This window comes from Micropterus salmoides, unplaced genomic scaffold (assembly GCF_014851395.1).
Source record: "Micropterus salmoides isolate LMB-PRFRI ecotype aquatic unplaced genomic scaffold, ASM1485139v1 Ms_hic_scaffold_16, whole genome shotgun sequence".
Lineage (NCBI taxonomy): Eukaryota > Metazoa > Chordata > Actinopteri > Centrarchiformes > Centrarchidae > Micropterus > Micropterus salmoides.
Genome location: NW_024040707.1, coordinates 20201692 through 20225448, shown reverse-complemented (window position 1 = coordinate 20225448; position 23757 = coordinate 20201692). Strand labels below are relative to the sequence as shown.

The following is a 23757-nucleotide window of genomic DNA, read 5'->3' as shown; positions in this document are numbered from 1 at the left end:
AGAGCAATGTGTATCCTAAAACTGCTGCATCTGGAATAGGTAATGATTAATCTGTGGAGTGCCCCAAGGTTCTATTCATGGTCCACTAATTTTTATGAAATATAGTAACAATTTGCTAATGTTTTACATAAAACATATTTTTCTTATCCTTGTGGTGATGATACAAATAACCCTTTGCATGTCAAAATACATAATTACATATTATTAGCACCAATATCACACATAAAACATTCTGAAAATTAAGTTAAAATAGTTATACATTAAATTACAAATTTGACAGGAATGACTGTATATAAAAGTTCAATGTATCAAATACATGCTGAATGTGTCTATAAAAGTGTATGGAAGGTACTGAAATATGTTTGTCTGTTTCATCTTACTTCCCTTTTCTAAATTCAGTTATAGCAATATTACTGCTTCATGCTTAAAGACAAGAAGAGACTGTGAAAATGTATGTAAAACTGAGTATTTCTGTCTGAATGAGATAGCCATTGTAGGGAATACAAAAAACTAATCTGACAAGATGGCTGCCATCAAAAAAAAATTCTTAACATAACCTGCCAATTTGAAACTTTTATTTAGCAAACACACAAACATTTGTGTTAAGAAAAGTTTTCCCAAAGTTGATATGTTTTGAAGTGCAACTTTTCCAATTTTCCGAAATTTGAATTTATATATTTGAATATATAATATATATTTGATATAATTTCATTTGTTGTATTGTGTAATTTTAACAGCGTGGCATTTGCATGTATGTATACAAGCAGGGCTTTCATTTACCTTGGTGAAGAGGATCTTGCTGGTGGAGGTGGAGATGCGAGTGAATGTGTGAGTGCTGGTGGTGGTGTGGCGTGACATTAAACATCTGTAGACGGGCGATGGGGTCATTGGCCACTGTGGCCATCCTCTCAGCATGGAGTCTCTCGGCAGCCAACCTCTCTGGGTAGCTCATTTCTGGCCGCAGCTGGGGCCCGGCGAGGGCCAACCGCTCACGCTCTAATGGGTTCAGGCCCGGGTGGAAAGAGGCGAAAGGGTGGGGACCGGCCATGGGGGGCAACGTGATGGCACCATGCCGGGCAAAGTGCTCCATGGGGTTTGTGGAAGGGTGCATTGAGTCCATCTCGGGAGGCTTAACCTCGAAACCAGGTTTCATCCTTTCCCTCAGCTCCCTCTCACGAATCTCCCTCTCACGCATCTCTCGCTCTCGTAGCTCGCGCTCCCGCATGGCCGGGTCAGCATTGTACAAGCTGGGCATGTGATAGGCCAGCAGCTGGTCTGCAGGGTTGAGGGACACAAAGAAGGGGTGGTTTCGATTAGTGGGGGACATGACGTGGGGTCGGGCGTACTCGCTGAGGGTACGCAGGGCAGGGGTGTCAGGGCCGATGTACGGAGGCACAGCTGCAATTGTAGTGGGAGGACCATCGAAGGGTGGGCGCATGTGGGCGGGGCCGGCCATCTGAGGATCCATTCTGCCCTCATGAGAGGAACTGGAGGCTTTCTGTGGGGGGAGAAATGCCATGTTTAGTAAGATTTAAGAGTTTTTTTGTTTTTTTTAAAAGTGCCTCTGCCAAACAAAAGGGAGAAAGACAAAACCACTCACCGCAGCTCGTTCTGCTTCCTTTTCCCGTTCTCGCTCTCTTTCTCTCTCTTTTTCCCTCTCCCTCTCTCGCTCCTTCTCTTCCCGTGCTTTCTGCTCTGCTTCCCTCTTGGCTTTCTCCAGAGCCTCCTCTCGCTTCTTGGCCAGTTTAGATGAAGCCAGGGGAGTGAAGTAGAAATCTGTCCGAGCACACGAGTTGTAACCCCGATCCAAGTGCTTGTAGAACCTGTGGTCAGGGTAAAGAAGAAATATACAAAAATTCAACATTTACTCGTTCCAGTTCATAAATGAATAAACAGACATAATTGGCTGCAGCAATGATATTTATGTTCAATTTTGTATGTTGAATGGCGGGATAACGTCCCACTAAATGAAAAGAGAGCTTACACCAGTCCATTATTCAAAAGAAAAAAAAAAGAAAAACTATGTACCAAAACCCTCATTGCTATTCATCAGCAGCCACTTAAACACAAGGCGACTACAGATAGTCATATTCAGATGCCTCAGTTCACTCGCATCTCACTGTAATTAATCTCCCTGCTCTCCATCCCCAATAATTCCTACCCATCAGCCTCTCAGAGCTCAGGGCTAATTGTGGCCTTGGATGCCTGTTTTGCTGAGGACATTCAATTTGTTGCTTACATCAAAGCCTTAACATCTGAAAGCAGAGACTCTTTGTTGTTGGATGTGTTTCAGAGCTAATCAGCATCCCCAGACAAGACAGTAAGCAGCTCAACATACTACTGATAAACAACCGCTTGTGCAGGTGTATGTTTTCCCTTTTTTTTAAATTTTTTTTATTAACAAATCTTGTATTTGGGTAGAAATCAGTGTTTGCAGACATACCTTGCTGACTGGCTGGCATGGCTGGGCGTATTGACAACGGTAGGCTCTGGGGAGGGGCTTCTCTGTGGCGGCGGAGGGCTCTCTGGCTCTTCTGACTCGTCTAGAGGCTCTTCTTTGATGTGTACAGGCGGGAGTACCGGGCCTGGGCCAGCACAAGTGACCGAGGGAGGCAGTGGCATGGAGATGGAGGAGGATGGAGTGGAGGAAGATGGAGGCTGTATGCCAGGCATAGAGTTTGATGAGGACGGGGGAGGGCCAGTTGGAGGTAGAACTGTACTGAAAGGATGAGACGAGAATGGCGGCTGCGGTGGCCCGTTGGGGTGTGAGGCTGCTGCGGAGGGCGGCAGAGGAGGAGCTGGAGGAGGTTGGTGGCTGGCTGATGGCGGGAGACTCTGGGATTGAGTGAGAACTGGAGGCTGGGCTGGTGGAGGCTGTAGCTGCTGCCCCTGAGGCATGAGCTGGAGGGGAGGCGGGTGTGCTGATGGAGGATGGTGGTTGGATAAAGAGCTGAGGGGCTTGAGGGCAGGAGGTGGAGGCAGGTTTGAAGGCATCTGAGGGAATGGAGGTGCTGATACGTGGGGTGGGTGTTTGTGGGACTGTGGGTTGGGTAGCTGAGGGATAGGTGTGGTTGGCGGGGGCTTGATGTGAGGCATGGACATTGGGGCAGGGGGCAGGGGCTGCTCTCTGGGAGGCTGGCTGACACTCTGAGCAGCTGATTGGGACTGGGAAGGAGGCGTGTGTGGCCTCTGCTGTGATTGGCCAGAGATTGGCAGGGGTGGGACCTGAGACTGACCCACAGGGAAGCCCTGAGGGGGCATGGAGTGAGGGTGAGGCATGTGTGAGGGGCCAGGCTGCAGTGGATGTGGCATGGGAGGCATGGGCCCATGATGCGAGCTAGGTAATGATTGAGGTGGGACTGACGGGCCGGGAGGCAGGGCCTGCGTCATAGGTGAATGTGGAGAGGGAAGCCTTTGAGGGTGGAGGGGCGCTCCTGACTGGATAAGAGACATCGGGCTTGCCTGGGGCAGAGGCTGGGGAGGTAGAGAGGTGGAGGCCGCTGTGGGGGAGACCTGTGGGGGCAGTGAGGGAGCCGAGGTTGTAGGCGGAGGGGGTGCCGAGGAGGCGGCTGAGGTGCCTGGCTGACACTGGATGACTGGAGGGTGCTGGCTCTGCAGGAGCTGCTGCTGCTGGGCAGAGGAGTCTGAGTCGCTTTCATTGTCACGGGGGCTAGGGATACTTGGGGAGGAGCTCCGGTTGTCCTGGTCAATGTCTTTAGGATCGCTACTGAGCTCCTCATTGATGCTGCGCCCATCAGAGCTCTCGCCCTCCCCTTCCCCCTCGCATTCTGAGGGCGAGTCTGGCCGACTCAGCTCCTGAGGGACAGAGGAGAGAGAATGATGAGTATCATAACACCACATCTACTGAAACTTGAAATATATTCAAACAGCAAAACAAAGACCGCAGGCTCACTTGTGTCTTGGACTTTTTGGCGCTGGCCCTCTCGGGCTCCTCTGTGTCTGAAGCTCCTTTCTCTCTCTGCCGTTTGGCACTCTTCATAGGTGAAGGAGCCTCCTCTTTAATTTTCTGCAAAGCCAAAGCGGCAAAGCCATTAGGGGACATCTCACGGAGATAACGTGCATAGAAAAACAATGTTTCGAGCAGTCCATACTGTTTGCTGTGTTTACCTTGCTGGGTTTCTTCATGGAGTCTGTCTTGCTGTCAGTGCTGTCAGTGCTTGCTGCGCTGGGAGAGGTACGTCCACTGGAGCGCAAATCCTCATTGGTAGGTGAGGCTCTGCCATCAGGACTGGCTGTCTGCTTCTTACGACCACTACGTAGCGTCGACATCTGTTACAACAAACAACAGTCAACATGAATTATGACCAATGTAAAACCTCCATACAATTTGGATAGAAGAAATTAAGATGGAAACACACTATAAACAAGTCCAAATCTGACCATTGGATACATTTATGAAACCAAATTCATGAAACAATGCATGTCAAAGATGTCCCTGTACTACTAGGGATGATAAGCTTATTGCTTTGAAGTCTGGCTCTGCATTACTCCGGGGATAACTCTGAGGCTATGGTTCCTGAAGGTGAAAATAGAGGGATAGATGGAGAGCGAAGAGTGTGTGTGCGCACCGAGCCTCGGTTCCGTCGGGTCCTCATGCTATGCTTCCCGCTGAGTCCATCCTCTTCCTCTTTGACAGGTTTGAACATAAATGGCGGCGGGTCCACAGGTTTCTCGATGGGGGGCAGTTCACCGTACTTCTTGAAGTGAATGCGGCAGTCTGTGCACAGCAAGATGTTCTCCCGGCCCCCGTGGTGCCAGTCCTTGGAGGCTGAGGAAAGCCATTTACAGTTGTGAAATAACACTTTCAAAGGCGGTGAGAAGTACAAACAACACAAAGAATTGATCTCACATTATCTCACACACTGCAGTCACGTTGCAGTTGTAGTTCATCTAATCAGATAAATATTATTTATTCATGCAAGAGCTGAATTAAGGACAATGTACAATTCTGTTCTCTACTTCACATTGTATTGAAATTTTCACTTAGGAACTAATGTCTATATGTTTTAACACTAGAAAGCCAAAGTTATTAGCCACCCTCGCTGTGAGTGCAGTAACCTAGGTGTGATCAGATGGGAGCCTGGCACTGGGGGCCAGCTGTGTGGAAAGAGGGGAGCCATAATGAGGTGGAGAGAGAACGAGCTGTGGGCTCATGTCTGATTTGATCAAATTTGTCCTGACATCTTCTGATGCCCATCTGTCATACGGCACTGTGTTGTTCAGGCTCTCACTGCTTGTAATCAGGACAGGGATAGCCAAGCAAGTCAATATGAGGAGTGTGAGTGTCTGTAAATGGAGCAAGCTGTCTTACTGGTAGTGAAACAGTGGCGGCAGGCGTAGCCCTTCAGCTCCTGCTCACTGTCTTCACTGTCAAAGTCATCTTCACTGGCTGAGCTGAGGTCCACTGGAAGAGGGAGACAGAAAAAAAAAAAAAGGCTTCATATACATCGCTCTAACAGCAGAATATATCAGGTCATGTACCCCCCTCCTCTTTTCCTTTCTGGCTGCCACTGAAGGGGTCAAATATACGTACAGAACTCGCTGGAGGGGGGGCGTGATGGAGTGTTGACAGGAGTTGAAGCCGTTCGCGTCTTGATGCGGCGGAAGACGGGCTGGCGGCGGTGTCTGCGGTGGGCTCGACAACTGGCTGCCTCTGGGGTCTTCTTCCAATAGTAGTAGAAAGTAATTAGCTCTCCCTGAAATAAAACAAAATGAATTCCGTGAAAATATATCACAAGGACACAAACGTGTGTATTTGTAGTGAGGAGGAGGCATCACGCTAGACTGCAGTTACGATTTATTTGGTTAAGTTTTTGAAAAACAGTCACTGTGAAACATCTGCATTTAGGTTTAATAAAATACACATTAGCAACCAGTGCAGTATTTCACAGTGAAAGGCCATGGAGTGGCTAAGTCCATGCCAGGATTTGGAGCCGTTCGGGCATGTTTGTGCTGCGGCCCTGTCTGTCCCAGGATTAGGCGAGGAGGCTCACTGAATGCAGGGATATTAGGATCAGTGCATTGGTGGCTGCCTGGGTGGCAGGAGCTTGAATGGGAACAAAAGAACATGTCAGGCAGAGCTTTGGCGCTACAAATAGGGAGTGAAATGGCTCCTCGCCCCTTCACTGGAAGAGTCAATTGAACTTTAATCAAACATTCGGAGGGGCATGCTTGCCAACCAGCGAGGCGGATAAATCCACTGTACAAAAGGCCGCCAGGAAATCAATACCCAACTGAAACATTAACACATGCAATCATGGATCAGAAAGCACTTTGCTGAGGCAGCCCGTGCATATTAACTGCTGCTTTCCGGCCACACTCATAATACACAAGCCTTGAAAATTGGCGACAGGAGTCAGGGACAATTATGTAGTTTCCTGTGGGGCTTTGCCCTTTTCCTCCTCACCATGAACTCTCTCTTGTTAGTAGTCCTTCACTGGCTCTATAACAAATTCATGAAGGTGTGGTGTGATTGTTGGGAGAGCCATATGTCACCTGTAATCTTTAAAGCCCAGAGGGCGCCCATCTACTGTCTGAGGTCTGTTAAACTGCCGTTCAACAAAGCTCCCACAGTTTAATGGCTATCGATTGTTTTCCTTCTTCGCTTCAGCTGAGAAACTTGACGTAAATTAGTCAGCGCATTGCTCCCTAAAACACATTAACAGCTTTTCAGCAACATCTTCTGTCAAAATGAACCAAAACAAACATTGGCAGGAAAAGATCTGATGAAATGGTGGACAGTTTGAAATGGCTATAAAAAGATTTTCACTGAACCCTATTTCAACAATAATAGAAAATAAGATTGTAACACAATTTACATTTAAAATAATTTCAAAGTATATTAGCTTGGTGTAAATGGAAACATAAAGGTAACTGCAGCTTTCATTTTTCCTATGGTCTTATCTCATGAAATACAAAACCACTTGAGGCTAGTGTCTTGCTGTGAGAAAACACAGGTCAGGGATTGGCCAGTGTTTGCTCTGGCCAAGGTCGTGCAAGTACCTGACATTAAGGAACAAGTTATGGTCTCAATCACTGCCTTTGACTGGCAGAAAACGTGACTCAGTGGGATTAGGCTGTTTTAATAAGATCTCCCTTCATGTGTCTCTTAGAGGGAATTCATATCTACCAGTGGCTGCTGTAGTACACCGTCTTATCAGGCAAAGCAGTGCTGGGAACATTTACTGAGGGTGTCTGAGCTCAATGAAACCTTCTCAAATTTCAGGGTAAATTTAAGCGCTCCAGCATTAACCTGTACCAAGCCCCACAGCTTGTCTAGGTTTTTTAGAACGCAAGATGAGCACATCTGGAGGCACTAGGAACGCTTCCACTTGTAGAAGCTCAGCAGAGACAGATCAGAAGAGCTCTTTAAAAATACAGAAAAAAAATTGAATAAAGAAGAAAATTTTAACGTTCTACTTGTGGGACTTTTACCGTGCTTCAAATGACATGAATGAAATTTTTTTTGTCCTTGGTCATGCCAAGAACAGAGCAGCTATTGAACATTAGATCAGTGTAAAAACTCTGTTAACATTGCCATGTGTTTGTGCATCTATATCGGACTGGGTAACAGAACTTTCTAGTCGTTTCCTGTGCGCCTCCCTCTTCAGCCTGGCTGTCCAGTTGGGAAGGCAGGGCGCAGGTGCTAACTGAGGGAAGGCAGGCATCCTGATGTGAAATCTAATTGAAATGTGCAGATCAAAAGTGTTGAGCGGTGCCGAGCGCTGGCTTTGCTCTGTGCTTAATGACTGTTCTCAGCAGTGGCTCTCTGCCTCCTCGCTGCAGGCTGACAACTACACGGCCTCAACAACAGCTTGGCAGACACGGGGAAAGGTCACCCTGCCTCTCCATCACGTACACTGTGTCAAGTACCATTACATTAGGCAGGGGGTAATGAAAACATTAACTTGGGCTTTTGAATGGGAATTAACAGGTGCACTGATGAGCTGGTACAGCCAGATGTAAATGGAAAGGGGAAAACAAAAGAGGCAGCTTAACAAATTACTGCATTTGTTGAGTTGGAAAGTTATTGCTGGTAAAAAAAAAAAAACAGGCAAAAAATGGGCTCTGGGCCTCCATTAAAATGCATCCTGCAAAAAAAAAAAAGAAGCTAAAAACACTTTGTATGTTTAGTAAATTTTGCAGTGATGTTGACAAATGTCTGTAAGACATCATTTTAATGTGTAATGGAGATACATATGCCCTCTGTGAGTGAATTGCAGTTGAAGCTGTAAATTAGTGTCAAGGGGAGATTGACAGATTACCTCTCTCTGACTGCCTGCATGTCAAATTTGGTTCCCCTAAAGCCACATACGTCCGATCTCTCACACCGACTGTGTACTTTTCCCCTTTCAAAGTCATTTTGTCATGCTGCCATATACCCACAGCAGCACTTTAACTTTCATTACCTTGTGTTTCTTCTCAATGATTGGGTGTTTAGCTCCAGTTTGTGTGTACGCGAGGAGAGCAAAGTTGCCATTACTTCATAAAATGAAGAGGACAGTAAAACAGAAACAATTCCATGAACCTGTGCCTAAAGCAGTCCACCGGTGTCCAGTTTGAATTTGTGGAAATACTTGAATAGAAATCTAGACTGGCTCTGGCCTCTGCAACATAATTTCCCTCCCCAGTCCACTAAATCACTGCAGAGCAGTACAGAGTGTGCTGCCGCTCCGCAGAACATGAGATAGTGACAACATAAGCTCGGTATTATAAGGCCTTTTAGACTGCTTCCATCTGCAGGAGCTTTCTGGCTGCTGGATTATCCGACAAGGAAAGGGCTTACCCTCCTATCACGACACTCAGGGCTTCCATTCCAGTTTTTGCCACTTAAAATGGTCGTCCACATACAAGCATCTATGTGTGAAATGGATGTGGAGTTCAAGATTATGTACGGCAATGTTCTCCTCACACTCAACCATCGCTGAGAAATGTGGCAAGATTGTCATCCATCATATGAAGATTTGTACTCTCTGAATTTACTGTATTTAGCATAAATTCATTGAAATAGCTGAAAAATAGTACAAGACCCCCCCCCCCCCCCCCAACTCTGTTTATATCCAGTATTTTAACCTCATTCAAATACAATAAGGTTTCTTTAAAGGGAAAGCACACTTGTTTTTGTAATTGAAGCCAACAGGTGATAAAGTAAAATGCTCCAATTCAAAAAATAATTTCTGATATAGTCGTATTTAGTTTTGTACTCATTGTTTAAACCCTCTTATGTTCCTGTTTGTAAGATTTAGACCGAATAAGGTAAACCACTGTAGACTACAGTATAATTGCTGGTGGGAGTGCAAGTTGTGGCTGAGTGGGAGTGCAGGATCCTCCACTGGGCTTGGTGGTCCTGTGTGCGCGGGCAGGTCTGAGGGCGAGGGCTAAACTCATGTATTTACACCCTCATCGCCTCTCAGGCCCAGGCCTGAACAGATGGTTTCTGTTTTTCCTGGCAGATTTGTGACAGAGCCACAAAAGGCCCCTGCTTTGACATGGAGCCAAACGGTTAAGGCCGTTACTGGCAAGAGCACGGGGAAGGAGGAGAGAACAGGGGAGAGCTGAGGAGGGGGAGGCCTGAGGGTGTAGGAGAGCCGAGAGGGAGGAATAAAGGGCCAGCAGAGGATAACAATGAACAATCCAACCACAAACGTTCCTTAAAAAAAAAAAAAAAAAAAAATCTCTCAGCAAATAAAAATCTAAGCTAAAAACTTAAGGCAGTTTAGCCACTGCTGTGAGAGGAGAGTGTGCAAGGAGCATGTGATTTCTGGGTTCTGGTGGCAGATACTGAGTTGTGTAAACATCCATTAGTGCCGAATGAACCTGTGCTCCTCCTGCTTGCTTCCTCCCCAGTCTGCAGCTGTTGGAGGGAGGATTGTTCCTGATTCATTTCAGTGAGGGGGATGCATTTCTCTGCGCTAAATCAAACCAGGGTTTAATTATGTATGTGCCCGACCCCTGGACTTGGTATTCTTCATCGGCCGTGGCAGGTTGTACAGTGTATCGTTTCAGTGAGTGGTGCTTGACTTTTCTATCATCCTCGCGCCGGCTGTAACTGTAGGGGGTGAATTTGTAAATGCTTATGTGGCTAAGTAGGTCAGAAGCATCCTCGTCTCGCCTACAGGGCCATTTAACGTGAAACAAATGTATGTTTATTTATCTTGAATCTTTTAACAGCATTCCTCCTAAGTATCTGTAATCTTTAAAGGATACAGATGACATAAAAATGATGCTCTAAAACGTCAGTTCCCTATGAACTTGTCACTTAATATGCAGGAAGTTAGTTTCACACCAGAAACTGGTTATGGATTTACAAACAAATTCCCAATAAATATGCATATATGCAATATAAAAACAATCCTGCAACATGACAAGGTACCAGGTGAAATAAAATCTGCTTTGGTTGTGTCCTCTTTTTCTCTTTGATTTTCTCAACTGGTAGTTTCTATAACAATAATAATAATAATAATAATACAATTCATCTTTTTAATTAATCTTTTAATCCTTTTGCCAAAGCTGCACATTTCACCTTGGAGTTTTTTGTGAAATAAAATCCCAGGGTGAAATATTCAAGGTATCAAGCCACATAGTAGACTCCAAAATAGACCTCCAGCACCAGCGCTTCGAAGCCCAGCGGTGGACAGCAACGACTGAATGGTGAAAGGACCTTGCCTGGTGGAGCAGAGTGTATGTGAAAGGCGGTTAAATAGACAGCCATTCCCCGCCGCGTCTTTCTGCTGGAGAATAGCTCTGCTTTCACAGGTCAGGGATGTACATGCTGAAGAATCAGCACTCGTGTTTTTTCCTGTTGTAAGCGCTTTTGCCAATGAAAGCAGATTGGATGGCAACAGTGCCGTTTTGCTGGAGGGTCGATCCTGCGTGTTCTGCTGATAAGCTAGTCCCCCCCCCCCAGAAAAACCACAACATGAAGCCTACCAAAGCACTCAATTACACAGGGAGCTCCGGCTCTCCGCGCTCAATCTACAAAGCTGAAAAAAAGATTTTGCCTGTACTCGGTTGAGCTAAATTGCCTGTGGTCGGCTGAAAGAACATCAATATATGCTGGTTGAGCTTCTATCAGCCAACGGCGATTTCACTGCCTAAACAAGTTATATCATTTACCAAACACTAAAGCTGTTCTGTCACACTACTGACAGCTGCTGCCAACTGGACCAGGCCCCTGTAGTTTGTAGCTGGTTTAATTAGTGTTTGAACCAAAGTATTTATAATCACAGTCATCCCCAAGGTTCTGGCTGCTGAGCTAAGGACATGGCAATGAATTCAATTTGACGTTTGTACAGATTGTACCAGGGCAAACATCTGCTGTGAGGTTGTGTTGAGAACACTGTTCTCCTGTTGGCCATCCTGCAAATGACAGGGCCTGTGGGGGTGGGGTGTGTGCTCTCTTTTCTCCGAGAGAACAAGATGCTGCAAGAATCTCTCAGAACATCACCTACTGGTTGATCTACATGCCGCCACAAACAAGGCAAAATCAGAAATAAGTTCAGGTCACCCATATGTCCTGAAAATTTATATCCTTCTCTAAAGTCACAGTGACTTTTGTGCCGTGCTGTTCCGTCACCCACCACAATCAAAAGCTAACAATAAACTCAAATCATAAAAGCTTACTAAATCAAGACACAAATATTACAATTAGATATATTTAAAAAAAAAAAAAAATTTAAAATCACTGTTGCTACCTGAACTTTTAATATTTAAACGTAGAGCAAAGGCCAGCAGTCTCTACAGAATAAACAACACGATGTAGGAATGGAGCCTCGAGGGAAAACTGAACTGCTAAACACACACAAATATTCTAAGCTTTTGTTCTATTCTTGTAAATTGTTTTATGGTGCTTCTTTGAGTTTATTAGATTATGGTTGCTCTGTCTTCTATTACGAAACATTTTTAGGATCTATAAATACAAAACACAATGATATGAGTGTATATAGTAAATAAATTATTTTATTTTCATGCAGTTTATAATGTCTCTCATAGGACACCAAGACAAGCTGTACTGAATACTGTTTCAGGCGTGAGTTGATTTTGCAAGGTTTTTCACTCAGTGATGCATATTTTACTCTGTGCCTTCACCACAGTAAAACCGGCAAAGTGAAAATAGCCTTGACCCTAATACAGTACAAGTCCAGTTATGTTTGTCGTTTACGCTTGTTCCTATTTGCACATTCATATCTTAACATTTCATTTGCAAGTCAACTGCTGTACCTTTTCATATATGGAAATGAGCCTAAACTTGTGCTCTGAGTGCTCTAACTTGATACAACTTTCAACTGTACCAAACAGCAAATAAGAGCCGTAGCTGATACAAATATGTTCAGCAAACACAATGTCTGCTTTTATCCCCTAAAACCACATTTTTATGAAAATATCAAGCACAGTTATCTGTGATCTGCCATTTCAGCATATTTAGCTGCTTAAACACTGGATGCAGCAAGCTCATGTTCCATGACGTCCTCTCTGGAGTGAAGGAAATGGTGGCAGCAAAGCCAGTTTCAGACGGTCAGACGACACACCCACTTCCCCTTCTGGGCCTTTATGTGACTTTATATAAAGCATTCCTGAGTGCTAGTCAGGCCTGGTGTGTTTACCCAGCGCTGGGTGCTTACCCTTGGCACTGGCTGTTTGAGCCCGCTGGCGCTTCAGTGGCAGAGCAGCTAATAGGGGCTAGCGGGAGGAACAGTGAGGGGCAGACGCACTGTACCGGACCTCTGGAAATCAGCCCAAGGGCTTTTTGCTCTGCAGTCCAGCTCAGCAACTGTGGCCCGGCCAGGACTTAGGGCAGGAACACCTTCATTTCTGCCACATTTTTGTTTTTTGATGGCTTGCCATCCAAGTGGAATAAAATAAATATGTGCCTGTGACCGGAGATACAGGAACATATGGGAAAATCTTTGTCTATTCCACAGACCTAAAATATCTTGAGATCTTGTTGTGCTCATGTACCACGGATAGGATTTGAGAGTGAGCAGGTAGAAAATAAATGGAGCTTTCCTTGGGGTATTGACTGCCACTCGCCCAGATCAGTCTTACAACACAAAAGCAAGTTCAATCATAAGCAAAGAGTACCCCCCCCCTCCTTGTGCTTTTCAGTGTCTATACTGAGCTAACGCCCCACCATACCCCTTCTCCTCTGGCCAGTGCTACCCTCCCCTTGCTCTCCAAGTCATTTTCTCCTCTTTTCATATGTTTAAAGCGCAGTTTATTTTCCATTTGATGGGGGAAAATGAATCTGTCTCTGCTCTGTGGTGGTGGCAGGCCTAGATCCTGGAGGAGGTCTATTACCTCTCCTGCCAAGTAGACTCCCCCTCCAGGTTGAATTACATTAATGCCTGCTTTATAGCCAATCAACTGGACTTGTCCTATATTTCAAAACCAGTAAAAATAATTGAAGAAACCTCTGTGAGGAAACTGTATTCATACACTTTAATCTCTTATTCAAGAGGTTCAAATTGGTTTTGAGGAATTAAAAAAAAATGTAGCACAAATGAGGCAACTCGAAAAGAGTTCTTGAGTAAAAATATTACATGGGGCGTTTGAGAAGCAGGGCTGACATATCCTTAGCTCAGAGCAGACAAGGAAATGAAGTGGCAAGAAGTATGACAAACACCTCTGATTTTCCTTTGATGTCTGTGTCAGCGCTGCATCGGCACACTTCCAGCAGGAGCAGCCTCACTGAAACAGCAAGGTCTGCACTGCTTTATGAATCAAAATGCATATTCAAGAATAATTTAACAGCCAACCCAAAGGTGGGGAGGACTCTGAAGCAACATGTACAGCGTGTTCCTTTTATTGCCAATTATAGTCAGGATAATCTTAAGGGTTTTGCTTGTGCAGATATACGAGACAGAGAATAGTAAAATGCTGCAGGTCAGCTTAAAGAGGTACAACAAACACAAAGTGAATGTGGTAGCCATGTTTTGTTTTCAGCATAACGATCACATTTAATAAGGTTAACTGTTAATCATTGTTAGGCCTGGATGTGCCCTACCTGTACCATGAAATAAGTAACACAGTTGTTCAGTGATGATTAACATGTTGACGCGTGCGCACACTAACGCACACAGAGGAGGGAAACTCTGGCAAGAGGAACTTCCTTCTGCTCGTGTACATCAACACAATTACAACGGTTCCTTAAAGCAGGACACATATTAAATGTCTTCCTCTACTGTAATCAAATGCTTTTGTAGGTGACTGACAAAGCTTAAAACTACCAAGAAAGAAGAACAACGTCATAATTTCATCCTCAAAATAGTTAAAAGCACAATAATCTGTGCTCCAAATGTAAACAGAAGAATGAGCCAAATTCAAAGCACAAATCTGGAACCTGCTTTCACTTCCAAATTTAAACTTAATAGCAACAAAATCTAAGTTCTTAATATTTTCTGTTGCTGGTAAAGGTTTGTTGACACCAGTAATGTTAGCAAACAAGGGAGCCTGTATTTCCAGCTATGATCAGTTGAAAAAAAACCCACACATAAAAAAGCTGATTTTACATTACTTATGCGAATGTATCTATAATTTGTATGATAAAAAACTAATTGACTGGCTGGTGCAGTAATTTAATATGCATCTTCTGTCTATAATTCAATTTAAATTTGCCACTATCAAACAATAAATATCATTTTGTTTCCTTTAAAAGCACAACTATCAGAGATTTCATGTTTATACAAAAGGCTCCCATCGTAACCTGCGTTTTAATCCTTGTGGAAGCCATTATGTTTGCACTTTAGAGTCAACTACTCTGAAAGTTGGTAAAAATATATATAAAAAAAAAACAAGAACAAAAACTCAAGAGCTGCTGTAACACTTTAGCACAAACATGAGATAAATCAGGCTGCTCTCCAGACCTGAGATGCGCTATAAACACAGTGGCTCACATCACATCTGCACAACTTGTTTACTACTTTCTAACAGAGGGTGCTAATGAATGTTCAGCGTGTTGCTTGTAAGGTTTCGGTGGCTGTTTGTAAAGTAAATTTAGCCTTTTCTCTTCTCAGGTATAACAAGACAGCCAGAAGGGAGATCTGACAATAATTCAGCACAGTTGTTGGCAGGCAGCACTTACTTCTTATCAATAAGGCCTCTAGTTAAAAATCAGCCATGCTCATAACATAACACTAAAAATGTTTTACTGCTCAAGCTTTCCGTTGGTGAGAAAACCACATGTACCTCATTTTCATGTTCAGTACTGTAAAACAAATGACACACACACAGTTTAACAGTATAGAAAGAAACAAATAATCTTACCGTTTCTTTGTTGGGCAGCAGCTCTTTCCGGATCCTGAAGAAGTTTTTGCCGAACTGTCTCAGCCCTTTAATAAAGCGCTTCTGCAATTTTTCACAGAGGAAGAGAGAGAAAAAAAGAGACCAGTTAGTATCTGTGAAGTCAGCTAAACTGGGACCGCATAAAGTTGCTGGCTCGCACCATGACAAAAAACATTGTTTTCATTTCACTAGTCTGTGGTCGCAGAGGTTTAATGTGTATCTAGAAACCTCCAGAGCGGTTTAAAACTCCGGAGAAAACACAGCCATGTCAGGGCAAAACCAGAGAGGAACTGATAAGTAAGGCAGGGAGAGACACCAAGATTAAGCTCGTCTTGTCATGTGCAGAGAAAATACAGTTTGAAAAATATAATTCATATAAAAACACATACAGTAGTATACCTAGTGAGCATGTTGTTAATCACACAAGTGAAAAGTTTAAACTTGAGAGCTGAAAAGCGAGAAAATGCCTCACAGTGCACGGTGGACTTTTTATTTTTGTCTGTACATTTTAGCAATTTTAAAAGCATTATAAAACATCTAAAATTGTAAAATTGACAAATATACCCTCACATGAACGAGAGGAGATGAACGGCATGATGACAGAAATTGCTACTTCATAACATCGGACTTAATCTGACATGAAAACTGAGAGTGGACATACCACCTCACCTCACTGAGCACAAAAACAACATCGGAAGCGGATAAATACCAAAAAGCTGAACAACCTAACTATACGTCTTCTCCTTTAAGAGCCATAGACTGTGAGCCATAAAAAGCGACGGCTGAAAACATTCATAACCAGCGAAGCAGACAACCAGCAGATTTACTTTCTTATTCCAGAGGCGAGCCTCGTTCCTCAGTGATCTCAGCCAACCGTTTCCACCAAGTAACTCCGGCAAAAAGCAGGGGAAAAGTCCTCAGGGAGCACGGCACAAATCTCTACGTCCAGCCACAGGTACAGGAAAAAAATCAGGGGGCAAATCCACAATATCTCCGAAGGTACACTGCTTTTTCTTTTCCCCCCTTTTATTTTTTTTTACAAGCAAGAAATAGCTTGTCACTCTCTGCTCTTCCACTACAAAGGGGAAGGCTTTACATGTGATCTTTCTGCAAGAGAGCCTCTGGTTCGCAGCAGGCTGGAAAACCCGGAGTGGAGTCCCGTGCTTCATGTTAGTGTCTGGCACAGCGCTCATTTCAGCCTGTTCGAGTCTTCACTGCCCGAGCCTCTGCCCTCACACAGGAAAAGCCAGGCCCCTGCTTGTTGTTAAAACTAAACTGAAGCTACCAGCCTCATTGAAATAGAAATCTATGGCAGTCGTTTAAATGCAGAGCTTGGTGTGAGCACGCACAGAGAGGCACAAATTCAACTAGCTGCCAGCCTGAGAGGAGAGGCAGGCTGATACAATTTGTGTGTAGAAAGGTCTTGGACATGGTGGAAGGAGACAAGTGAGAAGCAAAACCAGACATGGAGTCTCTCCTGAGCATTGGGGGTTCATTTTCCATGCCATGTACAGTGCATTATGTAACCACAGATTGTTTACATACCCAGCTTCAGTGAATAACAAAAGCCAATTTTACAGAAGTAACACAGCCAACTGCAAAGCACAACTTTCTCCTTCAGGAGGAAAAATTACAAGCGAGAGTCAGATCTCAACAAAAGGACTGAATTACTGTATTTATCTTCATTATGCAAACAAAAGTCTCAAGTTTTAGAGTTTAACTGTATAACTGTGAGGAACATAAAAGTATAAAAGTGTAGGTTAAACCAGTCTAAATAAATCAACAGAAAAGGCCTGATCAAAAGCTAGATGCGAAAGAAATAACAGCTGAACAACAAAAAAGCCTGTCCCATCCATGGCATGAGGCAGCAGTTCATTTGCATTAATCAGACTGAAGGTGTAGCAGTTGATTAGCCAGTAGATGGAGCCGTCTCCAACACAAGCGCTCCCCCGCATCCGACACCCATCTCCAACCACTTGAGGGGTTAAGAGCTGATTACCATTTGGACTGTCAGTCAAACTTCCACAGAGCCACGTATAACCAGTGGAACGCCACTGCAGAGAATCAAAGACTCAATATTACAGGGCTTGTTTGACAGGCGATGACATAACTAGGGAAATATTCATTTGAAATATGAGCTCCACAAATGTTGCACCAAAAAAAGTGCTGAAAATTCCCAAGGATGTACAAATATTTGAATAACGGCGAAGCAGAGTCAGTCTTGAAGATAAGTAAGGATAAATATCAGTGATGATCATGTCTTTAGCAGCAGTAAGGTTTGAGATAGGGAGAGCAAGAATGAGCATATTAGGTGGGTAAGTACTCTATGAAGAGGTAGGTCTTCAGGTGAGAGGGATTCTGCTGACCGAAGTTTGGTTATTCATTCCACCACCGATACAGGAGGAGGGATTTCCTGCCAGGCAGTGACGGTAAGACTAGTCAACAACTGGACCTGCCCATGCAGCCTGCCTGTCTGTCCTAATTATGTCACCTTAATTATGTTCCCCAACTGCACTATTCACACAGTCAGTCTGTCGGTCTGTCTCCATAGAGGAGCTGTGTGCATGCTCCCTCTCCACCCCCTCCCTCCCGTTTTCTTTCTCTCGCTGGCTCCCTCCTCCCCCTCTGCACGTCGGCTCCAGTTTAAGGCTCCATTTCAGCTGCCTGGGCTCACTGCTCTCCAGCCCAGCTAATAAATCATCCGCCAATCTGCTCCCTGAATCGCTCTGCCCCTGCTCCGATTGCTCCAGCCCTCCGTTGCTAGGCAACACAGCGGCAAGAGGAGGGGCCGAGAGAGCCAGAGCGAGCCAGAGAGCGAGGGGAGGGGTGAGGGGCTGGGTGGAAGAACTACCAAATGGCCATCCGCTGTGCAGAAACAACAGGCTTCTCTCTCTGAGCGTGTTCCAGAGAGCTGGCGCTTTTCACCCGCCCAAAGTTTCCCCTCCGAGGCTAACAGAGCACTATTGTGAGGCTGGAGAGGAGACGTGTAAAAGAGGAGGAGGACGAAAAAAAATGATTCAATAGGCCATTGTTGTGTGTGCGCACTTCCTGCCTGCCAGTCGATTGTTGGGAGTTGTAAAACTGGTTAGATAATGCGGACATATGCACAAAGACGGTATCAAGATGACAAACAAGAGCGCAGGCTCACACACGGAACATAACTCGCGCTAAATGTCATTCCATGAACACACTGACGCAAGAACATCCAGCAGCAAACAAAGCAACTCTCACTCAATATGGAGTCATTACACTTGACTCGTTGTTAAAAGCTGACCTTTCAAAGCCTGCTGTTTATAAACCCAGAGGGCCGAGGACAGTCAGCCAGCAAGCCAAAACCAAAGGGTAAAACTACTGCTCTCTGATATGAAATATCAGCTAGTAATAAGATTGGCCACGGTGTGCTGAGAGGAAATCACAACATACTTGAAGAAGAGAGGGGGAGACCGCATCGACAGACTCTAGACTACCACATCCTTTTTGCATTGACATGATACACAAAGATAAAAGTCTATGTTTAGATATGCTAAAATGCATGTAGATATTAAAAGGAGATATATCCTATGAATAGAAACCCTTCTTAAAAAGACTAAAGCCCAGAAAATACATTTCAGAAGCTAAAAACTTTTTACCCAAAAGTCCTGTTTTTATATTTACCCAATAATAAACAAGGAGATATTCTGCCAATGTTCAGCAGGCAAAGTAAAATCCTCTGCTTCCTCTGGCCGCACTGACACAAAAGGTGACAGGAAATTCCAGCGCACACCCATCCTGCTTGCTATTCAGTTACCAAACAACCCTAAAAAGCATTGCTGGCACTGTACCATAATGGTGATAAAATGCACTGTTGACACTAAATCTTCGCTGGACCAAAGAGAACTCCCTCTGCAGACGAGGTTCCACTCTGACTTTCAAATAATATACAGCCTGCAGCAGGGGATGCAGGGCGGTGTGTTGTGTTTTAACCGCCTGAGGGGTTCTGGTTGGACAGTGCGTCTCAGGTCTGTAGGCCCGTGTTCAACCACTGGGGGGTCTCTCACTCGTCTTCCTTCCCTCCCCTCCCACCTCAGTGCTGACGGCGGCCTGCTCCAGTCATCCATCAGCTAAAGACACAGCCGGAGATAAGCCGCGGCACAGCGCAGCTGGCTGAGGAACAGACCTGCCGCCCCACAGCAGTCACAGATCAGCCTCTCCGTCTCTGACATGGCGACACACAGCACGACTGCTGCTGTGTCTGATCGTTTCTATGGCACCTCCTGTTGGCCGATGCATTATTAGCACCACTTAGCTACAATCAGGAGTGACGAGAGTGCAAGAATCCTTTGATGATCTTGGCCAAGGCTGCAGGTAGGGCAGGTGCACAGGAAGCAACTTAATGATGTAATATTGACTTTACTTTGGATTATACTGACACACAGTTTATGTAAATAAATACTCTTAGAATAAAATCAATTAATTTGATATTCTTTAGAACAGCGATACTAGATAAAAGGTATTTGTTGTATAAGAATAGCATTTATATTTAAACATATTTGTGTTCATATATTTTAATTTTAGATTTTATCATAGTTTAGCAACATAATGAACTCAAAACATTTATCACTTATCAGAATTATTATTTTGAAGATTATTTTAGGGTGGGGGGAGGAAGGCTAGCTGGACATGGTTGGACTTTGATGGGTGGGAGATACTGTGTATAATTTCATAAATCATAATCCTGCTTATCAATAAGATATTGTAGTCTAGGTTTTCCAATGATGTCTGTACAACTACTAAATAACCACATCATCAGTATAAACTTATGAAAGTGGATTTACCACTTCTACAATCTTTGAGACAACTTCATTTCATAGCGTGGAATGTGTGCAAGCATTTTAATCAAAAACATGTGTCCGTATGTGCCCAAAAAGTTACAGCAGTGACCAGCTACGGCCCAAGATTCAGTCACCAAAAACTGGTCAGTCAGTAACAATCCGTCACAGGGTTCTTCTGATCTGAAAAGCAGAAGTCGTTCCCACTGTTGGTAATCACATCCTGTCAGTTACAACAAGTGGTTGTTTAGATTGGAGAACTATTCAGTGATGCCATTTTGTAATGCGGCATCAGTGGAGAAACGTTTAACGGCAACAAAAAGAAACAACCTGTATGCATTTCACTTGAAGTGCTTTTTTGTTCCTGGTTTTTAAAAGAGCTTGTTTTTGCCGTCGAGACTATCGCATAATCAAAAGGATGGAAATAGAGTTCTGTGTGGGCAGGGAGCATTGATTTGGCTTCTGATAAAAAACACACATAAAGAAGGGGTGTAGCAGGATTGCCTGCCTCTGTTAGACTTTAGAAAAAGCAGAGGACTATTCCACGTCTGACTGTCTGAAATGTTTCACCCACCCATAATAACAGATTTCACTTTCCCTTAAATCAAACACTGCTCTACTCTCAGCAGCTACAAAGACTACGCAGTAGCTGTTTCTGGTCAAATATTTATAGTTTTATATTTAATAGATTTTAAAACATTTAAGATTTGGTGTACTCTACAGTAATCACCTTGCTGATGCAATAAATGCACATCAAGGTGATGGATTTTCAATTTCTGAAAGTTGCACTAATAATCTCACAGTGAAAGACTGCTTGGGGGTTGACTAACAAATCTTACTGAAGTGAAATAAAATTGAAACAAACACTGTCACTTCCTCCACAGCTGTAATGAAATTGCTTACAAATTATCACGGCAGGGGTCTTATCTTTCTGTGAAAGAGTGTGTGGGGAGAAATTATAAATATTTTGCTAGAGTTACAGAGCTGAGATAAGGTCCAGGACTGTTGCTGTATAGTAGCAGCTGCAGCCTCAGAGAAGTGAGGTGGTGTGGGTGGGGGGGGGGCAAGAGAAGTCAAGGGGGGGTTGGGGTGACAAGTGACCCTGCAGACAGGCTGGTTCTGTCATTCTATTTGCCCCCGCTGTCACTTTTCTTCACATCTCTAAAAGAATGCAGGGGCGGGTATAAAAAAAAAAAAAAGAGCAGGCAGAGATAATGAAGCCAGTCCTGGAGGGGGAGAGATGGAAGCGGGAGAAGATGAGGAAGAAGAGATGCCAAGCAAGGGGTGATAAATAAATGAAGAGCACCAGTGCTGATTTCTGTGAGTGCGTCAAGGCTGGAGCTACATTTACACCTGTCCCTCAAGGCTGCAGGGCTGAAAAGGCACAACTGGTGATCAAATCACTGGGCGCTGTGTCCTTGGTTGTCCAGAGTGAAGGCGCTGCTCCTCCAGGGCTGGGCAGGTGGAGCACAATAGGCCTTCTGACCACCCACACCCGCAGATACAAAACACACCGGGCAAATGACACAGCTAACACCATGTACTGGACTCTCTGACAGCTCCCCCGCTTCAGTTACATAATGCTCTCTGAATACGATAAAACGTCTCTGTGAAAGTGTGGATGAAGTTGCCATGACCCAGGTTATAGAATAAATTAAATGGGCTCCAGGGCAGAGCAGTAATTCAACGTTATCGCCTTTCAGAGGAATTTTATTGTACTAATATGATCACATAGCGTATAGCATGTGTTGTATCTGATGTCATATAACAGCGGAAGTCAGGTCATTGCATTTAACGTCAATTTGGTGATTTACATGTAATTCTGCAGTAATATAATACAGCTAGACCAATAATTTGGCCTGGCCAATTAGCTTAGTGCAGATATTTCATACTGGTGTAAATGTCGGCCGTTAAGTAACAAGAAATTTATAGAATGAAAGTGTCAAACTAGGTTTGAGGTCATTTAGAAACAGTAATCTCAAGTTTATTTTACAATGTCTAGAACTAATATAAGGGACCTGCATTAAGACAGTTTGATTATGATATGCGTTTCTGTTAAACATTACTGTTGGCCAATATAACGTTATCGAATTTTTAAAACTTCCACATATCGACTTTGGACTTAAAGATCCTGCTGATTTCAGACACTTGCCGCAACAAAGACAGATAACAAATTTTTTTTCTAGGCTCTGTCTGCGAGTTCAATAATAATTAAAGATTCCGAGAATATATTAGTGTCTGTTATTACATATAAATAACACTGTAATGTTCATTTTCTCAGATTCAAAAAAAGCCAAAAGTGACTTACTGAAGTGATCACTTTATCGTCTGAATAGGGTTATTTACAGCTTCTACTATCAAGCCCCCGCTGTGCTTCTTTGAAAAGTGGTCTGTGGTAGACCTGCTGCGGTGGAGTGTGGCAATAAAGCCTGCCATCAACAGGCCCGTCCCCGACTCTGATCATCTTCGCACAGCAGTTTAGCTTGGCGCCAGCAAGCAGGCGTAAATACAGGCAAACTCATAACTAGTCCACAAAAGGATGGCTGACTTAATTTGTTGTGATTCGCTGTGGTCCTGCTGTGGGCGCTGGCTTTATTCAAATGCGCCCATCATGTTCAATTACAAGACAAATCAACCCATTCGCTTCCAGTGGGTCCGAGCTGCTGGATTCAAGGCTCAACAGCAGACTGCCAAGCTTCAGGCATAACCAAACAATATCAAAGTGAAAAAGGATGACTCACCCAGGAGGAGGAAAGACTAACACAGAAGGATTTTATTGGTGGAGCCTTGTGTTTTGTTTTTCTAAGATCTACAGTCAGATCAGTCAGTAGTGTTATCTAGAAAAGGGAGTGGGTACACAAACATGAAGTGCAGTGTCATAAAGCATCAAGGCCAAAGATGAAGCTCTCAGTCGTCACACGGTGTTATCCAGCACTTTCATTCCCCTCCTACCCGTTCACGATGTGGTGTTTGATCAGAGAGAAGGGCTGCCATTTTCTGATTCCAGCCCTTCAACAGCTGTGGTGAAATTCACATCTAAATTCAAATGGAGGCTAACATTACCAGCCCTCAATCTTCTTCTCTTTCCAGACTTCCACGCTAAAGATTTATTCTGTGGGTGATAAACAGGATGCAGCTGCTCTTGGGCCTTGGAGGAGCTGGAAACTGACGAGTGTTTTTACTGATGTCTAGTGAGGCTGGGCCAAGAGCCTTGTTTTAACTCTTTCTCAACAGCTCCCTCTAAAGACACAAACCATGCTCTGAGAGACAGCAGGTACCGTTCAAGAAATGCCAAGAAACATATACAAACAGAATACCAATTTGTTGTGTATGCCAACTTAAAGCAAAATATCTTTGTCAATACATTTCCAAATTAAATGCACAGTTTTCTTACCACTTCGTCCTCAGACCAGCACTTCTCTATCAGTTTGGGTACAGGCTTCTTCACCAGACGCTGGAGAGCTTTTCCTGCATCATAGCTGCTCTCGTGAAGCTGAGAAAAATCACAAAACATACCAGGTTATAATTCTTATTATAAAACAACAGATATATCAAAAAACAACATTAGCTAAACTTTATTTATAGTGACACATGAGGGCATTTTGGAGCTGTACTGACACACTTAATTGAGCCGAGTTGTATTACAAAG

At 44.1% G+C, this 23757-nt stretch overlaps 1 protein-coding gene across 6 annotated transcripts in view; it reads right to left on the bottom strand.

Moving 5' to 3' along the window:
* rerea (arginine-glutamic acid dipeptide (RE) repeats a) overlaps positions 1-23757 on the bottom strand; it is a 122754-nt gene that overhangs the window by 3385 nt on the left and 95612 nt on the right. For all 6 annotated transcript variants that reach the window (XM_038722789.1, XM_038722791.1, XM_038722792.1 and 3 more), the window contains 10 exons: positions 23503-23601; positions 15283-15363; positions 5555-5717; positions 5333-5425; positions 4590-4789; positions 4129-4290; positions 3914-4027; positions 2444-3816; positions 1601-1823; positions 781-1498 (listed from right to left, as the gene is read on the bottom strand). In XM_038722789.1, the coding sequence (XP_038578717.1) occupies positions 781-1498; positions 1601-1823; positions 2444-3816; positions 3914-4027; positions 4129-4290; positions 4590-4789; positions 5333-5425; positions 5555-5717; positions 15283-15363; positions 23503-23601 (3226 nt within the window). The remainder of the gene's footprint in view (positions 1-780; positions 1499-1600; positions 1824-2443; positions 3817-3913; positions 4028-4128; positions 4291-4589; positions 4790-5332; positions 5426-5554; positions 5718-15282; positions 15364-23502; positions 23602-23757) is intronic.